This window comes from Sciurus vulgaris (assembly GCF_902686455.1).
Source record: "Sciurus vulgaris genome assembly, chromosome: 8".
NCBI lineage: Eukaryota > Metazoa > Chordata > Mammalia > Rodentia > Sciuridae > Sciurus > Sciurus vulgaris.
This window is the reverse complement of record NC_136468.1, coordinates 79779236-79801812: the sequence shown is the minus strand read 5'-3', so window position 1 is coordinate 79801812 and position 22577 is coordinate 79779236. Positions and strand designations below refer to the sequence as shown.

Genomic DNA, 22577 nt, shown 5'->3' with positions numbered 1-22577 from the left:
TTCATATATCTGTTGATTGTAGATCTTCTTCTGTGAAGTGTCTGTTCATTTCCTTAGCCCATTTGTTGATTGGATTATTTGTATTCTTGGTGTAGAGTTTTTGAGTTCTTTATAGATTCGGGATATTAGCGCTCTATCTGAAGTATGATTGGCAAAGATATTCTCCCACTCTGTAGGCTCTCTCTTCACATTACTGATGTTTCCTTTGCTGAGAGAAAGCTTTTTAGTTTGAATCTATCCCAGTTGTTGATTCTTGCTTTTATTTCTTGGGCTATGGGAGTCCTGTTAAGGAAGTCTGCTCCTAAGCAACAAGTTGAAGGTTTGGGCCTACTTTTTCTTCTATAAGATGCAGGGTCTCTGCTCTGATTCCGAGTTCCTTGATCCATTGTGAGTTGAGTTTTGTGCAGGGTGAGAGATAAGGGTTTAATTTCATTCTGTTGCATATGGTTTTCCGGTTTTCCCAGCACCATTTGTTGAAGAGGCTATCTTTTCTCCATTGCATATTTTAGCCCCTTTGTCTAGTATGAGAAAATTGTATTTATTTGGGTTTGTGTCCGTGTCCTCTATTCTGTACCATTGATCTACCTGTCTATTTTGGTACCAATACCATGCCGTTTTTGTTACTATTGCTTTGTAATAGAGTTGAAGATCTGGTATTGCGATACCACCTGCTTTGCTCTTTCTACTGAGGATTGCTTTAGCTATTCTGGGTTTCTTATTCTTCCAGATGAATTTCATAATTGCTTGCTCTATTTCTGTAAGATAAATCATTGGGATTTTAATTGGAATTGCATTGAATCTGTTTAGCACTTTTGGTAGTATGGCCATTTTGACAATATTAATTCTTCCTATCCATGAACATGGGAGATCTTTCCATCTTCTAAGGTTTTCTTTAATTTCTTTCTTTAGTGTTCTGTAGTTCTCATTGTAGAGTTCTTTCACCTCTTTTGTGAGATTGATTCCCAAGTATTTTATTTTTTTCGGTGCTATTGTGAATGGGGTAGTTTTCCTAATTTCTCTTTCTGAAGATTCATCACTTATGTATAAAAATGCATTGGATTTATGAACATTGATCTTGTAACCTGCTACTTTACTGAATTCACTTATGAGTTCTAAGAGTTTTCGGGTGGAATTTCCAGGTTCCTCTAAATATATAATCATGTCATCAGCGAACAGGGATAGTTTGAGTTCCTCTTTTCCAATTCGTATCCCTTTAATTTCTTTTGGTTTGTCTAATTGCTCTGGCTAGAGTTTCAAGGACGAGACAATGTTGAATAGAAGTGGTGAAAGAGGGCATCCCTGCCTTGTTCCAGTTTTTAGGGGGAATGCTTTCAGTTTTTCACCATTTAGAATGATATTGGCCATGGGCTTAGCATAGATGGCCTTCACAATGTTAAGGAATGATCCCACTACCCCCAATTTTTTCTAGTGTTTTGAGCATGAAGGGATGCTGTATTTTATCGAGTGCTTTTTCTGCATCTATTGAAATAATCATGTGATTCTTAACTTTTAGTCTGTTGATATGGTGAATGACATTTATTGATTTCCGGATGTGAACCAACCTTGCATCCCGGGATAAACCCACTTGATCGTGATGCACTATCTTTTTAATATATTTTTGTATGCGATTTGCTAAATTTTGTTGAGAATTTTGCGTCGATGTTCATTAAGGATATTGGTCTGAAATTTCTTTCCTCAATGTATCTCTGTCTGGTTTAGGTATCAGTGTGATATTGGCTTCATAGAATGAGTTTGGGAGGGTTCCCTCCTCTTCTATTTTATGGAATACTTTGAGAAGTATTGGAATGAGCTCTTCTTTAAAGGTTTTGTTAGAACTCGGCTGAGAACCCATCTGGTCCCGGACTTTTCTTTGTTGGTAGGCTTTTGATGACCTCTTCTATTTCATTGCTTTGAAATTGATTTATTTAAGTTGTGTATATCTTCATCGTTCAGTTTAGGCAATTCATATGTCCTCTAAAAAACTTGTTGATGTCTTCGAGGTTTTCTGTTTTGTTGGAGTATAGATTTTCAAAATAGCTTCTAATTATGTTTTGTATTTCACTCATGTCTGTTTGTGATATTTCCTTGTTCATTCCGAATTTTAGTAATTTGAGTTTTCTCCCTTTTGTTAGCATGGCTAAGGGTTTATCAATTTTGTTTATTTTTTTCAAAGAACCAAACTATTTATTTTGTTAATTTTTCCGATTGTTTTCTTTGTTTCAATTTCGTTGATTTCAGCTCTGATTTTAACTATTTCCTATCTTCTGCTACTTTTGGTGTTGGTCTGCTCTTCTTTTTCTAGGGCTTTGAGCTGTAGTGTTAAGTCGTTATTGTTGATTTCTACTTCTTTTGTTGAATGTGCCCCATGAAATAAATCTTCCTCTCAGTACTGCTTTCATAGTGTCCCAGAGATTTTGATATGATGTGTCTTTGTTCTCATTTACTTCTAGAATTTTTAAATTTCCCTCCTGATGTCTTCTGTTATCCATTCATCGTATAATAGTGTATTATTTAATCTCCAAGTATTGGAGAAGTTTCTGTTTTTTATTCTGTCATTTATTTCTAATTTCAGTCCATTATGATCTGATAGAGTACAAGGTAGTATCTCTATCTTCTTGTATTTGCTAACAGTAGCTTTGTGCATAAAACATGGTCTATTTTAGAGAAGGATCCATGTGCTGCTGAGAAGAAAGTGTATTCGTTCTTGTTGGATGGTATATTCTATATAAGTCGGTTAAGTCTAAATTATTGATTGTGTTATTGAGATCTATGGTTTCTTTATTCAATTTTGTTTGGACAATCTATCCAGCGGTGAGAGAGGTGTGTTAAAATCGCCTAGTATTATTGGTGTTGTGGTCTATTTGATTTCTGGATTTGAGAAGGATTTTTTGACGTACATGGATGAGCCAATGTTCGGGGCATAGATATTTATGATTGTTATGTCTTGCTTGATTTATGCTTCCCTTAAGCAGTATGTAATGTCCTTCTTTATCCCTTCTGACTAGTTTTGGCTTAAAGTTCACATTATCTGAAATGAGGATGGATACTCCAGCTTTTTTGCTGTGTCCGTGTGCATGGTATGTTTTTTTCCCATCCTTTCACCTTTAGTCTATGGGTATCTCTTTCTATGAGATGAGTCTCTTGCAGCAGCATATTGTTGGATTTTTCTTTTTAATCCAATCTGCCAGTCTATGTCTTTTGATTGATGAGTTCAGGCCATTAACATTCACAGTTATTATTTGTGATATGATTTGTATTCCTATTCATTGGACTCATTTTTGTTTTTTGACATGATTTGGTTTCTCGTTTATTTGGCTATTCCTTTAGGCTAGTTCCTCCCATTGCTGATTTACATCGTTGTTTTTCATCTCTTCCTCATGGAATATTTTGCTGAGAATGTTCTGTAATGCCGGCTTTCTTTAGTAAATTCCTTTAGCTTTTCTTATCGTGGAAGGATTTTATCTCATCGTCAAATCTGAAAGTAAGTTTTGCTGGGTATAAAATTCTTGGTTGGCGTCCATTTCTTTCAGGGCTTGGTAAATGTTGTTCCAGGCCTTCTAGCTTTTAGGGTCTGGACTGAAAAAATCTGCTGATATTCTTACTGGTTTTCTCCTGAATGTAATCTGATCTTTTCTCTCGCGGCCTTTAAAATTCTGTCTTTATTTTGGAATGTTAGGTATTTTCATAATAATGTGCCTTGGTGTAGGTCTGTTGTAATTTTGCATATTTGGAGTCCTATAAGACTCTTGTACTTGGTTTTCCATTTCATTCTTGAGATTTGGGAATTTTTCTGATATTATTTTCATTGAATAGATTGTTCATTCCTTTGGTTGTTTCTCTAAGCCTTCCTCAATTTCAATTATTCTTAAATTTGGGCCTCTTCATGATATCCATAATTCTTGTAGATTCTGTTCATGATTTCTTACCATCTTCTCTGTTTGGTCAACCTTGTTTTCAAGATTAAATATTTTGTCTTCAGTATCTGAGTTCTGTCTTCCAGGTGATCTATCCTATTGTTTATGCTTTCTATGGCGTTTTTAAGTGGTTTATTGTTTCCTTCATTTCAAGGATTTTCGTTTTTTTTTTTCAGTATCTCTAACTCTTTATTGAAATGCTCTTTTGCTTCTGTTATTTGCTCTTTTAACTGTTGATTAGTGCGTTCATTTAATGCCTTCATTTGTTCTTCTCATCTCCTCATTTGCTTCCCTGATTGTTTTAATTATGTACATTCTGAACTCCCTTTCGGACATTTCTTCTGCTGTGCCGTCATTGGGTATTATTGATATAGGTATCTAGGTTTGTTTGGGACATTTTCTTCCCTTGTTTTCTCATATTGGTCAGATGTCAATGGACTCTGTGATATTGTAGATTTCCTCTTTTGGCTTATAGTGACCCTGTAGATTTCCAGTGTATCACCTACCAGTCTTCAGTAGCCAGAAGTCTTGGATTAATTTGATAAGGCAGTGCTTCCAAAGAATGCTGCCCCTAGCTGCTACCGGTTCCAGGGAGAGAGACCTGGAGAGGTCTCTTGTTGCACAGCCCTGGTTCCAGAGGCTGGTTGTAGGTTGGAGGTCTCCACTGGCTTGGGGACTTGTGGCTGGCTCTGTGTAGACAGGCTCTCACTGGGTGATTTGCCCCGAGAAGCTAGCCTAGAGAGGCGCTTCCTGCCGGAGGGGGCTGGGCTGCTGGGGGAGTCCCTGGCGCCCTGTGCTGGTCACTGAAGCAATCTGCCGGCGGGCTGGAGCTGGCAGTGGGGCGGCCCGAGCTGGCCACGCTGCTTCTGTGCAGAAGGGCTCTCACTGGGGGGCCTGTTCCGAGAGGCTGGAGGATCTGTCCCTGTGGGCGGAGCCCACCGCCAGACTGCACCGAGCTGCCTGGGGGAGATGCTATCGCCCTGTCCCACTCTACTAAGCCACTCGATATCCGGGCCTGCCACCCAGGTGAGCTTTGCTACCTGGGAGAGACTCACCCCGTGGTTCTATCTTAGTCCGAGTCTCTCAATGCCTCCCTTCTTGAATCCTGAGTTCTGGGGCGACTGGAGATGCAGTCACCCTCTAGTCCGCCATCTTGGATTGCCCCGTGGCAAAAGCCTGCAGCTGGAGGGGTGCAATGCTGCCTGGAGAGGTCTCTGGCTGCCCATCCCTGGTCCCAGAATCGGCTTACGTGTGGAATATCTCCCCTGGCTTGGGGACTTGTGGCTGGCTCTGCGTCGAGAGGCTCTCACTGGGCGGTCTTGCCCCGGGAAGCTAGCCTAGAGAGGCGCTTCCCGCCGGAGGGGGCTGGGCTGCTTGGGGGAGTCCCTGGTGCCCTGTGCTGGTCACTGAAGCAATCTGCGGGCGGGCCGGAGCCGGCAGCGGGGCGGGCTGGAGCTGGCAGCGGGGCGGGCCGGAGCTGGCCGCGCTTGCTTCTGTCTTCTGGAGAGTTTTATTCCTTTTTATAATCTCTGTACATATTTCTTCTATATATAATTTTTATATTCTGTCATACTAAAATATGATTTACCTTTCTGATTTGTAACTTCTTTTTGTGTTCTATATAATGGGCTTCAGATTTCTTGATAAATTCTAATTGAACATATAATGTATCCTAAAAATAATTTTTAAAAAGAAATCTAATAGTTTTATCCTTTCTAGTTGTTGATTTATCTGCTTGTTTTCTTTTCAGTGTCTGCGTTAAATATCTGATTGATTTGTATTGTGATTAAAGTACATAATGGCTAATTCCAGTTGCCTCAGTTTGTTTTGGAAAACTGCTTTATTCAGAATTTCATTAATAAGACAGTGAAAGCTTTTATTCATTTTCTAAACTCATTAGTCAAATTTTTAAATCATATGTGTGAGTGTGAAAATACATTTTTTAAGACACAGAAGACAATGTGTCTTTGTTTTTAAGATGCAATGATACATAGTACAGACTGAAAATGGTTGTATATTTAATGTATTGCAATATGCATTTTCCTGAACTTCTGGGCTGAACAATATATCTGATACAGTGAAATCATAGTACAATACCTTTTTCTCTTAGATGGACACTTTTGTAAATCCACTTCGAAATTCTATGAGGAATGTTTCAAATGCAGTTAAATCCCTTCCTGATAGTTTGGCAGAAGGAATGACCTAAAATGTCAGACAACATGGGCAAAATGTCAGAAAGATTAGGTCAAGACATAAAGCAGTCATTTTTCAAGGTAAGAAGATACTCTCAGTAATGTCTAAAACAAACTAAAATTTAAGTCAACTACGATGTATTGAACTCCTTGCTTTAGATTTTCCTTATTTTCTTTGAAAGTACTTCAGATGTATAACCTCATAAATGAAAAAGCAGGAGCATAAGTTTTTATCAGAAATGGATGCTGAAATCCAGTCACTCGTCAGTCTTTGCTATCATAGTCTTCTAAAATCCATTTAAAACAAAAGTTATACTTTTTTACTATTTTATTTCCTTATGCCATTTTTAAGTCTGTAACACTATAAATTCTGTAGCAAATGAGTAAATGTTATTCACAGATAAGTTATACTAGTCTCTCAGGAAACTCACAATCTAGTTTCTCCTGACTCATATGAGGGAGAGACCACCAGATATAAGGAAGAAAAAGTCTTTCACCACTGTCAGTCTCTGGGTCTGTGCAGTACTGTGTATGTTCCTCCTAGTGGCTCAGAAGTTTCCGAGGAAGCTTTTTCATCACATTAGCAGATAAAGCTATTGGAGCAAGTAGTTTGTTGCATTTCTAATTTACATTTTTAAAATAATTTTGATATATTCTTTAAGATTGTAGTCAAAACTGTTAAACAGAAAGCTATTAGAATTTTCTACTTATTGAGTCAGGTTTGAATGAAGGGCAAATATATATAAACAGATATTCCTTGATGTAAAAGGCAATTCCTAAAATAGTGTGGATAAATCATAGTTTTCTATCAGTTCTTATGCTTTCTCTGGTGCTTTATTTTATTTCTAATGAGGGGAAATATACTAACACTGAAACAAGTGACAGTATCATTTCTACTGTCAGCTGTTTGTGACTTTGTGCTAAAGTCATTGAACTTTTCCGATTTTTTGGTCTTTTATCAGTTAAAATGGGTGATGGTGATGTTCCTTCCTGTGGCTGACAAATGATTTTCAGCTAACATTGCTTTCTTTTTTCTGTCCCTTTAACTTATCTAACAACTAGTTAATTCCTTAAACCTGTTAACATACTATCAAGAGCTTTTGTGGTATAAGAAGATTGGAATTCTGTTCTCTGGCTATGCTTTTAACTGTTTAGTTCTCAGTTCATTTAACCTTTCATAGTTTTAAATTCTTCTACAAAGTATGGATGTTTGACCAAGTAAACTCTCCTTCCAAATTCAAATATCAATTCATTTATTAAAGAAAAAAACTTTTGGGTAATTAAAAGAACACTTTTCTATATAGGTTTCCCATTCCAGATTTTTAAACTTTGCTTGTATACGGCACCAAAATCAAATCAATGCTGATATTTTTTTTTTGGTTTGTTATTATGTTGTATTCTTTAAATACCTGCCTTGTTGTGTTAATTTTTTTCTTTTTTCTTTTTTTTTTTTTTAAATATTAGGTGCCTCCTTTAATTACAAAGACTGATGCAGATCCTGAACATTTGTCGAGTCTCAGCTCAACTTGATGATAATGTGAGTTAATTTTGTTCTTGGTAATAAGTATAATAGTTGTAATTCAAAGCATACTTGGCAGATCTTCTTATCTTTTTAATAAATATTTATGTATCATTCATATACACATATTGTGTTAAGCTTGGTAAATTTTTTAAAAACTGTACATGCTCATGTAATCTTCACTCTAATCAAAATAACAGAAAATTACCAGTAGTCTAGAAAGCCTTTATGTTCTCTTCTTGTCATGACTCTTTCCTCACTGGAGATAATCTCAACTCTAACTTTACCCTGCCTTTGTACTGTATATAAGAAAAACTGTAAAGTAGGTACTCCTTTAAGTCTGGAGTACCTGTACCAGCCTATGTAAATGTGCTTTCTTTGCTTAACATTATGACATTCTTCCATGTTGTTTTCTATGAGTGTAGTTGCTTTGTTCTTGTGGCTTTGTAATATTCCTTTTTGTAAATTGAATACAATTTATTCATTATGTATAGAACTCTTATGAACATTCCAGTACATGTTTTAGGAATAAAAAAAAAAAAAAAAAAAAGCACTTGTTTCTGTTACGGCTATACCTAGTGATGAAATTTCTGGATTAAAGGGTAAGCACAAATATTAATGTTAGTACTTTTTTTAGACTATACCACTTACAATGTTGCCAGCAATACATGAAAGTTTTAATGCTCTACATCCTGGCCAATATTTTTTGTTTAATTTTAGCCATTCTGGTTGTTGTATTTATGATGTATTTCATTTCTCCGATGACTGAAATGTTGAACCATTTTTCACGTTTATTGACTACTTGGTGCACTCATGTATGTTTAGATCTTTTCCCCATGTCTCTATTGGCATAGCTGTCTTTTTCTTTTTATTACAAATGCTTTGTATAATCTGTGCTCTGTGCCTACTGCAAGGTCATGAAATGTCCTGTGACTTTCTTTAAAAATACTTTTTGTTTTATTGTGCTATCATTTATACTTGCAGTTCATATGGGATTAATTATATTTATGGAATGAGGTAGGGGTCCTGTTGACCCAAACACCATTTACTGAAAGGGCCTGTTCTTCCCTATTTTGTGTTTCTCTCTTATCATAATTCAGATTATCATATATATTTAAATTTGTTTTTGGGCTCTGTATTCTGTTTTATTAGGCAGAATTATTTTGAAGTTTTATAATCTCCTTTAAGTTTCTGATTGAATTTATTTATAATAAACTGTCTTAAGATATTTGCCTTTTTCAAGATTATAATATTTTATTATGAGTTTTGCTTGTATAATATCCATGACATCATATCTTTTTGTTTGTGGTGTTTACAGTTTAACTACTTATTAGAACTGTTGTATGACACCACGCTTATGTAAATGTGCTTTATTAGAGAATGGAGCAGTATTTATTCTACCTTGATAATGGAATGAATCTCCCTCTCCCTTCTGGTTTGTTTAAGCAATTTTACAATTATAATATAAATGTATATAATATAATGTAAATATATTTGTAGAATAGAAAGTGCACTAAGAAAATGTTTACAACATGATAATGAGAAATGTGTAACTCATGCTTTTTTCTATATTTAAATTACAACGTTGATGAGAAAAATAATTGGGAGGAGTATCTCAGTGAACTGACAATTTTGTGTAATCCTAAATCTTTACCTGTTTTTTACTTCCTGCACAATTTCGCACATGAAAGCATTCCACTTTATTTTTAATGTCATTGAATTCTCATAATGAAAGTATACTAATTTTTAGTTGTTAAAAGATAAAAGAAAATTCTAGTAGATTAGTGAAATGTGGCTTTGTAATGTTAATTTGGATGTATGCTGGATTGAATTTCAGCTTCTTTTCCCACAGAAACATATAAATATTCACAACTGAACACTTTATTCTGTATTGTTTTATTCTGTTAAATACAGAGATATTGAGAATATTTCATTCTTATGAAAAAAATCATAATAAACTAAGCAAAGAGTTGCAGTTGCTTTATAAAACTAGTACAGCCTCTATAAAAGTTAGAAGAGTTAAATCATCTTTTGTTGTGTCATCATGAACCACTTTAAGAAGTTTTGTTTTCTTTTTTTTTTTTTTAACTACAACCTTGGTATTTGCTCATTATTGTAAAATTCTCTATTCTGGAAAAAATGGCTACTAAAATATATATTTTCATTCTAAATTAGAATGAAATATCAAATTTTGAAGGCTGTCTTGTAACTTGTTCTCTGATTTATTGAAATAGTACCAGTTTTTTTGTAAAAGCAGCAAAAATAATCATTCATAGAAGATAGCTAACTCTGATACTTTTATTCTTATTTCTTTGTATATTTTGTCAGGTGGATGACAATATTCCACTTAGGGTAATGCTGCTTCTTATGGATGAAGTATTTGACTTAAAAGAGAGAAATCAGTGGTTGCGAAGAAATATCAAAAACCTACTTCAACAGCTTATTAGAGCTACATATGGTGATACTATAAACAGGTACATCCCTCCATACCTTTGGCACTTGATCTTATTCATTATTTATCTTTTAAACTTTTACTTCTGGAAATAGATTGTTCCAAATTCCTGGTGGAATTACCTTCTCTGGGTATTAAAGCGGTGTATTGCTCTCAGAGATAATTTATACCCAGATTAGTCTGTATGCTTTATAAAAATTGTGTTTATTTTATTTATCTTCTAAAATTTTAAGTCTACTCATTTAAATTTATTTACTTTCAGAAAAATAGTTGACCATGTTGATTGGATGACCTCACCTGAACAAGTAGCTGACTCTGTGAAACGTTTCAGGTATATCTTAAGACACAGTCACTTCTTTCAGGTAGTACAGAGTTTAGCATTGTTATCACTAATTTTCACTGCTTTTATTTCTTTCTGGGCCATACGTGGTTTTAGTCATCATTGGTGAGCAGAAAGAATTGTAAGCATTATAATAAACATTTGTCTCATGAACCTATTTATCTTTGTTTTATTAAAAAGAATAGAAAGAGTATAAAGAAAAAAATGAGATGATTAGCTACATTTTATCATAGTACTGTGGTTTTAAGATAATTAAAATTAGTATATAAATTATGATATAATGAAATAGTAGTTTTAGAGATTAGTTTTTTTCAGTTGTAGTTTACTAACCTTAATTTTAGGTGAAACTTTCTAGGAAAGTATATCTCTCTCTAGCCATCGTCTAATTTATAATTAAATATTTGAGCCTTTGAAAATAATACATTTAAGCAACTTCAACATAGTAATTTCTGTGTTCATACCACAAAAATATATTGAGACCCTCCTCTTGCCTAGCACTCTGCCAAGTACTGAGGAGTGAGAGATAAGATATTGTACCAGAAGGCAAGCACACATAGTAGAAAAATAAGCCTGTTTTGTAAAAGTGAAGATAAGCAGTGCATACAAATTCATGGCATCATGTACTTTGAAGGTAAGGAAAGGAAGTAGGAAGGGAACTATCAATACTGAACACTAACTGTGTGCTTGGCTCTGTGCCCAGTACTTTATACTTTATAATTTTATTCTATTTTACAAGGTAGAAATTTTTTGTCTCTACTTTATGATAAGAAAATTGAAGATTAAGAGAAGTAGTTTCCCCAAAGGCACTTATGATAGAAAAATAAGAAATCTGTCTTTTCTGCCAAGTTTCTGCCCTCTGTACCATACTGTTTCCAGAAATTGGAATACGTGCCCTGGCATGTTCATTTTATTTCAGAGTAAGCAAATGATGTTCCTCCTTAGCAGTGATTTCTAGACTCGGCTGTATGTTGGAATCACCCAGAGAGCTTTAACAAGTACTGATCCTTGCAGGGCTGGCTGTCTTAGTTAATCAGGTGGAAGGCCTGGACATTTAAGACTTTTTAAAACTCCCAGGTATTTCTAATATAATGATTGTTCTGGGGAGTCTCTCTCTCAGATCAATTCCACATAGAACCGTAGATACCACTCATTTCCTGCCTTTAGACCAAACATTAAGAAACAGGAATCAAGTATAATGGGAAAGTCAAGGTGAATGGGTTATTGTATGTGTGATAGAACTACTGTACTCAATCCGGGTATAAGTTGGGGGCACAGAATTTCGTTTTATGTTGAATTAGTTGTAAGGAAAATGTAATGGCCAAGCTGAGGGAGAATAGCTGCTAAACTCCAAGGTATCCAAATTCAAGATCTCATAGGCTTGGGGATGAATTGTTCAGTCAGCAGGTGCTCACTTTTTTTTTTTTTAATTTATTTGTATTTGTTCTAATTAGTTATACATGACAGTATGATGCATTTTGACACCTTATACATAGATGGAGTATAACTTCTCATTCTTCTGGTTGTACATAATGTAGAGTTTCACAGGTTGTGTAATCATATATGCACATAGGGTAATAATGTTCAATTCATTCTAGTATCCTTTCTACTCCCATACCATATACCTCCCTACCTTCACTCCCCTCTGTCTAATCCAAAGTACCTCTGCCCCCTCACCCTTATTGTGAATTAGCATCTAAATATCACAGAAAATATTCATCCTTTGGTTCTTTGGGATTAGCTTATTTTGCTTAGAATAATATTCTCCATTTCCATCCACTACTGGCCAATGCCATAATTTTATTCTTCTTTAAGGCTGAGTAATATTCCAGTGTGTATATATACCACAATCTATTTATCCATTCTTCTGTTGAAGGGCACCTAAGTTGGTACCATAATATAGCTATTGTGCATTGAGTTACTGTAAACATTGATGTGGCTACATCACTGTTTTATGCTGATTTTAAGTTCTTTGGGTGTAAACCTAGTAGTGGGATAACTGGGTCAAATCGTGGCACCATTACAAGTTTTCTAAGGAATCTCCATACTGCTTTCCATAGTGGTTGCACCAGTTTGCATTCCCACCAGAGGTGCTTGCTTTTGAGTTTAAATCTGGATATGTTTGTATATTCGTTTTGTTGTCTTTGTTAGTGTTTCTGGGCTACCAGAGGGCAGAAAGTGTCTGCTTTTTTTTTTTGTATATCCTTTTACACCTAAAATTAAATCTTGCACTTAGTTGGTGTTTATTGAATATCATTATAACTATATAAATTTTCAGAAATGTTTTCTATTTCCAGTTACATTTGTATTTTCTATAGAAATTTGAAATGATTTTATCACCTTATGTCATTAGGTAATGAAGATATTTACAAAGTTTTTTAAATCTTAAACAGAGATGCATTTTGGCCAAATGGCATTTTAGCAGAATCTGTTCCATGCAGAGATAAAGCTATTCGAATGAGAACAAGAATTGCAGGAAAAACCAAATTACTTGCAATTATGCCAGGTGAGTGAGCATATAATTTTAATTCTGAATTCTTGGAATTTATCATGCTAATGTAGCTATTTTGTTTTATTATAATAATCACTGTCTCAATGACTTACTATAAAACTGCACTAGGTATTTCTCATATATTCTTAAATAATCAACTGTCCTGTAAAAACAAAACACTATTATACAGCCGTATATTTGTGGAAACAGTGCTCAGAGAAGCCAAATAACCTGCCCAAGATGTCTTAACTCCTAAGTGACAGTACTGATTCATCTTTGAGTGATTTGAAAACGTGCTTTTAACAGATTTTCTCTGCTGCCTTGAAACATTTTGATAATTAAATCATTAAATAAATATGTGACAGATGAATGGCCTAATAAAAGAATATGAAATGGGGATTTTTCAGAAAGAATTTTTGTTCTACATAGAAACAACTCATTGGTCCGTTATTAATCTTCAGTCATGTAAAGTTTAATCCCAAAAGGAACACATAGCACATTTTGTTGGTCTAATTTGAGGTACTTGCTTTGGATATGTTTTTCTCTCTTAGAAAAAATGTGTTCCATTTGTCTTCTTACAAGAGAGGCTATATGTATAATATGAAAACTGGTTTTATATGGCTAGGAGGAGGTTTTATCCCTTATTTTTTATGAATATCTTTAAAATACCTAGATGTCTTTTCTCTGTATTATAATTATGGATGTAGAGAATGGATGAGACATATTTATAGACATATTCATAAATACTTTCAATTTCTGTGCTTATACTTTTTCTCTTATAATTTAAAATTGCTTTTAATGTTGTCTCTTCTGTCAGTTAAATTAGAAATTTGCCACATAACTGTTAATTCTTGCATATATACTATTGCATTTGGTGTTGTAAAGGAATAACATTTTAGAAAAATAAGCAGTAACTTTTAGAATATTTTTTCATATCTTGTATTTGTGCATATAATTGTACATAGTTGTAGGACTTGTTGCATGTGTGTATGTGCTCACAATATAACAATACAAGATATTTCATACTTTTATGATAACCAGATTGTGCTATAGACAAACTTAATTATGCAACTGGAAGGAATCTTAATTCACTTACTTAGTAAATAATTATTGGAAGTGTATCATGCTGACATTGTTGTTTGTACATATCATTGCTCTCCTGAAGCTTACATCCTCTTAGGAAGACACACAAAAAACAAATAATTAAGCATAGTATGAAAGTGGTAATACTAAGAAGAAAAATAATTCAGGGAAAGGAAATGAGTAATGTTAGGTGAGTTGCATTGTAGATAGGATGACCAAGGTAGGCTTCACTGAGAAGATGACATGGGTGTGAAGATCAAAGTAAATGAAAGTAGAAAAGATAAGCTGTTGCCTGCTTTTTAGTAAACTTACAGTATATTTCCTTTAAACTATATTATACTCCTGGGTAGGTACAGATCTTTTGGAAGTTTGATGTTCCTTTCTAAATGAACAAAAATAATATTGATGGTATTCGGGCTCTGATTATGAATGATTCTAGAATAATCATATGTGTTGGTCCTCTACTCTAGAATCTCTGTAACTTCATGGGTGAGCTACAAACTTTCTTGCCCTGATATTCATGCCATCTTTACTTTTCCATTCTTTTTTCCACTTTCTCTTATAGGAATCCTAAAATTCAGCCATACTTTTCTACCCCAGTTTCTTAAACATGATTGTTACTTTTACATTTACTATTCATTTGTTCATTAATGTTTTTTCCACCAGTGCTAATTCTTCATCTCTTTATATATCAGAATCTTGCCCAAGTAGCAAAGTCTACTTGTTCTTATTATCTCACAATAAACATTTTATACTTTTAATAATTTTAAAATATTTTTTAATATTTTCGTGGCACTCTTACTATGCTACAGTTTGGTTTTTTTTTTTTTTTTTTTTTTTTTTTTTTTGAATTGTGGATTTATGGGTTTATTTTCCTTGTGTTCCAATGAAACATTCACAATCATGGATTAGTTTGTTAACTTACAGCATTTCTGATAGTTCATTAGATATAGCAACAATGTTTATATAGTGTTTCAGAATTTACAGATCACAGCTTGTGAGGATATCGACTATCAGAAATCCCCACTTAATAGAAGAGGGAACAGAAAGGATATCACATGGGCATTACAGGATAGGATTGTGGCTGTAATTTGTACTCTTTGAGTCTGCATCCTTACTCTCTACATGTCATGTTCCCAGTATCTACTGTATAAGTGGATAGTAAGTACATGAATGCAGACATGCATAAATTTTAAGTCTCAGTTATAAAACAGCTGAAATGTGTTAACTGGATGCCTGCTGTTTATCAGTTACTCTGCTGTGTGCTTTACATACTTCATTTAAGATAACTTAAGTCTCACTTGCCTTATTTAAATAATGAATTCTGTGTTTCCGCCCCCCCTTCATTTAGATGAACTGAAGCACATCATTGGTGCTGAGACAACACGGAAAGGCATTCTTCGTGTTTTTGAAATGTTTCAGCACAACCAGTTAAATAGGAGAATGGTTTATGTCTTCTTGGAAGGCTTTTTAGAAACCTTATTTCCACAGTATAAATTTCGTGAACTTTTCAACAAACTGCATTCACGGTCAAAGCAGATGCAGAAATATAAACAGAAACTTCAAACTACTCAAGCGCCTTCTTTACAAAAAAGGTGACACTCCAATCTATGAAGCTGGTGTTCATTTTGTCCAGGACTAATGGTATGGACAGATCTTCTGGGGCTTAACTCATAAACTGTTGTGTCTGCACCAGTCTTTTAGTGTCTCAAAGTAGAATATTAATACATCCATAAGACTCTGGTTCTTCTCATTCTCTTCTATAATCCAGCCACTACCAAGAGAGATTTCTGTGTCTTACATGATTTGGTGCATAATTTGCAACATTGAGAGGATACTGCCCTCATCTCATGCAAGAATGACATTGGTCTCTTCCTTTTCAAACTAATCAGCATTCTCCAGCAATGACAAAGTGCCAGAGTGTATGTATATATGAGAGCTAAGGAAAGCACAAAACAATGGTTCACAGATAAACTGTCTTAATTTGTTTTAATAGTTGGAGACTGTGCAATGTATGATTTGGATAATGATTTTGTAGGTCTTTGTCATCATTTTTGATGTAGTATGGACTTGCCAGGTAAATGATCTTTGAAATATCTGTTTCAAGTATGGGAAAAGTGACAGAATGCCCTTAAAGAATGAAATAACCTTATTCCCAAGTTACAGTTTTGTAACATTAAAGAAAACAGTATGAAATGAAACCAACTAGAAATAGAATTTGGTTGGATTTATTATTCATTGGTATAAAAAAATTTTAATGAATTCTTTTTTGCTTTAAGGGCTCTGTTTTGCTCTATGGTTCTCAGTTGTTAAGTTTTCTTTTGGCATTTTGTGTGCAAAAAGAAGCATGTGGTAGCTCTCATTTTAAGTTTCAGAATTATCAGTTTTATCTTTAACAGATTACTGATTATACTGAAGGGGAATAATTTGTTGGACGAACTGCCAAATACATTCTGTCCTTCTAAAATGTGGAAATTAAAAGAAAACAGTACTCTATTGAAAGTTACCATATGATAATTTTAAATTGTGATCTAGACATGCCTTAGGTAACTACAAAAATAGCAAATCAGAAGATTAATGAGTGTATTAGACATGTAAACATACAAATTCCTAATTCTATTATGTGTACATAAATGAAAATAAATAATGAAAACAGAACTGTACTATTTTTAAAAATATGCTTTTATTTATATTTCGCATAATGTAAAATTCTAAATAAAGCTAGTAGGCAAAACCCCTTGGTGTATACATTTAAGTCCCTAAAATAATTTTATACCAACAAAACAATACTTTTTCCAGTTTTGAAGCCTCTACATTTCCTAGCTTCCTCACTCTGTTTTGTCCATCTCTAAAGTCTTCATATCCTTTTGTGTGCAGGATTTCTGTATAATTTTAAATACTTCATTGACTAAAGGTTCGGATGTGTCAGCTTTTTTTTGTTCAAAAAATCTTTAACACTAAAACCTTAAAATATTGAAGCTACTTATTAGACCACTGAGCCAGGATCCTGGTATTAAAAGAATGACTGGGTGCTTAAGCTAAAGGGACAGAGCATTGGTATCCCAGTTATTTGGGAGTTTTAAGATTGGAACAAGATATTAGTGTCTTGTTTTCACTTAGATCCTACTTATAAAGTGAAGCCTATTAATGGGATAAATCCTTCCTTTAAAGCTTTATAATAATCATATTTATTAATGATGCTGTTGTGCGTACTTGTAGTGTGCACATGTTCAGCATGTGTTGCATGTCTTCAGAATTACATTAATGAAATCCCTTACATTGCAACTTGCAAGTGAGAAAAGATCCTCAGTGGCTGTGGTGGAAGAATTATTTCTTCTACTTAGTCTGTCTCCCTGTCCCCACCCCTCCCTGTGCCCCAGGCTTTAAAAGTGGGATATGTGAAACCTGTCTGTGGAAAGCATCAGCATGGCCATAAGTGCAATGATTTTCATACATACCCATTTCAAGTATATTTTTGACATGAATAAATTAAGTGTATACAGAAGAATTCATGTAAGAGCCTAGTATGTACATGTGGGAAAAAAGTTTCTATATAATGTGTGGAACACTGGCTGTCAACCAGGGAAAGAAAGGTCATGTAAGATAGCAAATTTTCCTAACAGAGCCCTGCAAGTTAACTGCAATCATACCAAAAACTATTTGAGTAAATGGGTTTTTAAAGTAAATTTTGTTTAAAAGAGTTTATATTTCAAAAGCAGAAATGTCAAATGGTAGTCTATAAACGGTGATGCATCTTCTCTATGCACATCTGTGTTTTACATCAGAGAGAGCCGTGGTCATGGTAAAATAAGAGATACTTTTTAAATGACTTGGTCAAGCTGTGTGTAAAATATTTAACTCATACGTCAAGTACAGTGTACTATGTTTAATAAAGTTGTTACATTGAATGCATTTATTGCATATATGGATATATACATGAAGAGGCAGTTATGTCTTCTGATATTTGATTTTTGAATGTGTTTTTAAGTCAGTGGTGCCTTTAGGCAATGAACCTTCAAAATTAATCATTCTTTGTTTGGGTTTTCTGATTTTTCAGGTAATATGTAAACTACTTAAAAACCATCATAGTTTATTCACCTAAAAATTTGATTGTATGATTTAAACATAGCACTTAGATGAGCATTTCCTATAATTAGGGTGTTCCAAATAGTTGCTGAAAATAATTGTGCCATTGACCAATGGATGCACTTGGCTAGCCTTAATTTTTTTAAAAAAAAGAAACATTAAAAACTTTCCTGAATATTTCAGTTTGCTCATTTTAAGTTTGTGCTGCTTTAAGGTGTTTGGAAAAAAAAAAAATCATACAGTTAAGTGCTACCAGAAAATGTACCAATTTTTTAAAAAAATTAAGAACAATATAAATTTCACAATCTAAAATTTTAATTTTGTGCAATATTTTAATTTTATGCATGTGTATTTGAGTAATTGTAAAATAAATGAATTTTTAATGTTTTGAGATGTAGTTTAAACTGTCTTCTTAACCCAACAACTTACATTCCGTTGTTGCTGCATCCTCTTATTTAAGGACTTGTTTTAAAAGTCTTTTTGTCACTCCTTGTAAAACTCTTTTATTATTGGCAAATTTTGCTTATAGGAGCATGGCTCCTGTATAATAAGGGAAAATATAAAGAGCACATTTAAGGATTACAATTGTTAAAAGATACCTTGTGCATATCATTGTACAGTAAGCGTCAACTGTGTGCCTAACTGTTCTATCAATACTTTCCTTCTTAACGAAGAAGAAACAATCAGAATGTCAGTTATTTTTATTACCTAAAAAGAAGATGAAAAATTTTATTTGGTTTGCCTTATGTTCTGTCCATTAGGAAATACTAATAAAGTATTAACAAACATTTTCGTTGAGTTTATTTAGTTATGTATTTTTGTTACTTTAAAAGCTTGGTTAATAGTTTTATTTCTGGTGTCTATATGTATTTTATTTCATATTTATTTTAGAAATTAAGCAATTAAGATTCCAGGATGATAGGTGAGCTATTGAGTGGTTGGTTACTTAAGCCATCCAACATTAATTTTCCTTTTATGGGGCAAATAACTAACTATCACAACATTTAAAAAAATCTTCATACTGTCCTAGCATATCAAAGTATAAAGTCATTTTCCCACAGACAAAATTATAATTAGTAATTTATTAACACTTTTTATCATTTCTAATTTATATTTTTGGCTAATATTTTAGACAATTTCTGTTTTTCTAAAATGCAGTACATTTAGTACTCAGCAATGTATCTATACCTGGTTGGTCATAATATTTGTAGCTTTTGTGGAGTTATATCCATGGACTTCTCAAGAATTAGATGTGATAACTGCCACCTCACCAGGGACTAGTGTAACATCTCTTAAAATGATAATATAAGTCCCTTTAAGATATTCTTGGGGACTGGGGCTGTATCTCAGTGGTAGAGTGCTTGCATAGCATGCAAGAGATACTAGATTCAATCCACAAGACTAGCAAAAAAAAATATTCCTGGGGAAAATGTTTTATACTTTTATATAAGAACTATCTAAACCCCCAAAATGTTCCTTCACAATTCAAATGATTATATCAAAGGAACTAAGAAATATTATGGGAAATCTGTTTAACATTGCTTACCTCATTTTTCAATCTCAATTAACCACAGAATCTTTTAATATAAATAGCCCAGGAAAGCAGTTTGAAAAAAAAGATCTATTGGGGGAGAGAAAACAATCAAAAAGGAATCATAGCATCTTTTTAGTTAGGGAACATAAAGGGACTGAAAAAAAATCAATGGATTTGGAACACATGATTTTTTTTTTAAACCTGCTATTTCATGGGAAATTTAACCTTTTGAGGGAAAAGGTGGAACATGTCAAGTTAACAACTAATTATATAGCAGATATTAGAATGTGACTCAACTGAGAGTAACAGATGATAGAATGCATCTCATGAGAAGTGGGAAAGATTTTGCTGGTGTGATCAAGAGTAGTAACTGGAAAATGCAAGAGGAACAAAGTGATGTCATATAGTTCAGTTCACAGCACTCAGCATATAGTCATAGTCATAGCTGAGATTTATTGCAGCAAAAGGATATAGGAACTAGATCAAAAGGATAAAGTACATGGGACAAAGTATGGGAGAAACCAGGCTCAAAGCTTCCAGTGGTTCTCTACCAATAGGATTAACACAAGAAGCACTTCATTTCTCCAGCAAAGAGTTGTTAAAACACATGAGAAATGCTGCCAGTGAGAGAGGCTCCTTTGAGACTTTATGCCTATGGTTTTTATTTGGAAGCAAGTCATGTAAGTACCCTCTGCCTGGCACTTACCAAAATTTCAGACTCAGAAGGAAAGTATGTGTTCAGAATAAACCATATTTTTTGTGTGGTTTAGACTTAGCCACTTCATCAGTTTGGGGAATTGGTGGAAAAGCTCCTACAACCTAAGTTCTCAAACACCTGAGAACAAGGGTCAACCTTGTTAGCAGGCCTTCTTTCAGACATCTATTTAACATTAACTTCTGCACAACCGAACACCTTCATCCAAAGAAATGGCTAATAGGAAGTGATGAGGAGTTGTACTGAACTGAAGATTTAGTCTTATGTTGTTGCCTCCACACCTAGAAGTGGAAAAAAGACAGGAGAAATTTAGATGAAGATAAAAGGAAATATATACCCAAGTGATACTGATATGGATGTAGCAATACAAGCAAATGGAGAAATAGTGTATTTTCAATAAATTAACATAGTAAACATTACATAGCACTTAATAGTCACAACAACCTTAAGTGTAGATATGAATTTATCTTCTCCAATTTATAGATTGCAAAACTAACAACAAGTGTAACATGGTAAGCTGTCCAAAGCTTCAGAACTGGTAAGTGGTCAGGTGGTCTGGCTCTTGAGTCTAAGCCATGGTTTCTTAACAGTGACGCTTTTGATGCTTTGTGCCACATAATTCTTTGTTGTGGGGAGCTATTCTTTGTGTTATTATAGGATATTTAGCAGCATCCCTTGGATGCTGCCAGTAGCATTCCTCCTCCCTCCTTTATGACAACCAGAATATCTCCAGAAATTGTTAAAACAATGTCTGGCAGGGGTTTGGAGTAGAGATAAAATTACCAGCAGTTGAAAATCACTGACCAAAGCTCAAGATAATATAGGAACTGAAGACTTCAACTCTTTTTTTCCTTAAGTAAACGTCTGACAAAACTGTGAATTGCCTTGTAATAAAAATGTAAATGAATTCTCTTCCCTCTGTCTTAAACTTGAGAGCACTAGGAACTAGCAAAACCCAACTTCTGCCTTGACTTTATTTAATTAAGAATTCCATGGCTAGAGGAGGTTAAGTGGATGGGATTCTCCATCCTGAGATAAGCAAAAAAAGGGGGGTTTCAAGATGTTGGAAGATGTGAGGTGAATGGTTGTATGAGAATATTGCTATTTTATTCTTTGACCAGGTTAATTATCAATTCAGTAACATAAGTACTATTAACTCAGCAACATTTATACTTGCGAAATTTCTTTTTCTTTCAAATAACTGCCCTTTTAAAGCCTGAAAATTCCCTTAAAGTCTTATTTGAAAGTAGGCTCTCTTCCTAAATGCTCTTGTCTCTGAGTTTTCCTATGATAGGATAGGTAGACACTCCAAGGTGATGCCCAAGTGGCTCAAGTACCAAGGAGACTACATATACAATGCACCTCCTCTGCTCCAGGAACACCTTTCCTCCTCTGATGAATCTCATTCAGCAATAAGAACGTGTACTCTTGCTGACTGTTGTCGCTGCTCCCCCAGGTCTTTTACTTGGTCTTGTTCAAGTCTGGTTCTGGTTCTCAATAGCACACACCTACTTTCTAGATTTGTGGAAGCAGTGTTGGGAAGCTGATTTTTGTAGTCTGATTGTCTCAAGCTGTCATTTGTTTTGTCTGTCTGCCAAGTCTACTGGCATTTTAGTCAGGCCAACAACTGGTTTCACCTGTAGATGGGACCTCATTCATCTTGCAGCCTATGACAGTTTCTGCAGAATCTTCCATGTGTGCCTTAAAAAAGAAAATCAAGAAAAAAGTTTTTGTACCTGCCAGAAAGAAAGCTTTCTGTGATATTTTGTGTCTCCCTCATACAACAGATTGATTAGTTTTGTTTTTACATTTTGATTCATGGGTGAAGTTGTAAAAGCAAGGCTACTAGGTGCAAATGTTTACATAAGTGGAAAACACCTTTTCTTTCCTTGAAAAAGACACATAATTAGCTTTCTACAAATGTTTATAGTTGTAATCCCTGTATTTGCACTTGGCATTCATCCATTTTATTGTCTCTCAACTTCTGGAAATTAATTAGGCATACAAATTGGTCATTTATGTGTGCTACTTAAGATAATTAGTTCAAAAACAGATTAACCATTAAATAGAAGAGAATTTAAACCATTTAACCATTAAATAGCAGAGGTTTAAGAAAAAATTGAAATTACTTTCACGTGGTTTTAGAGGAAAGACCAAAATATTAATTTTCTTTGTTTTCTTTTGTAATAATTACATCAGTGAGAATGTATGTGTGCTGGAAGGAGATTGCAGTTTGATAGGAAAGATTATTTGG

At 34.2% G+C, this 22577-nt stretch overlaps 1 protein-coding gene across 1 annotated transcript in view; it reads left to right on the top strand.

Moving 5' to 3' along the window:
* The window catches only part of LOC306668686 (sorting nexin-13-like), a 160943-nt gene extending 142081 nt beyond the window's left edge, over positions 1-18862 (top strand). The window contains 8 exon segments of the mRNA XM_079152328.1: positions 6025-6117; positions 6119-6187; positions 7571-7612; positions 7614-7643; positions 9954-10099; positions 10340-10408; positions 12808-12920; positions 15340-18862. Coding sequence (XP_079008454.1) covers positions 6025-6117; positions 6119-6187; positions 7571-7612; positions 7614-7643; positions 9954-10099; positions 10340-10408; positions 12808-12920; positions 15340-15587 — 810 coding nt within the window. The 3' untranslated portion in view covers positions 15588-18862.
* The last annotated feature ends 3715 nt before the right edge of the window (positions 18863-22577 follow it).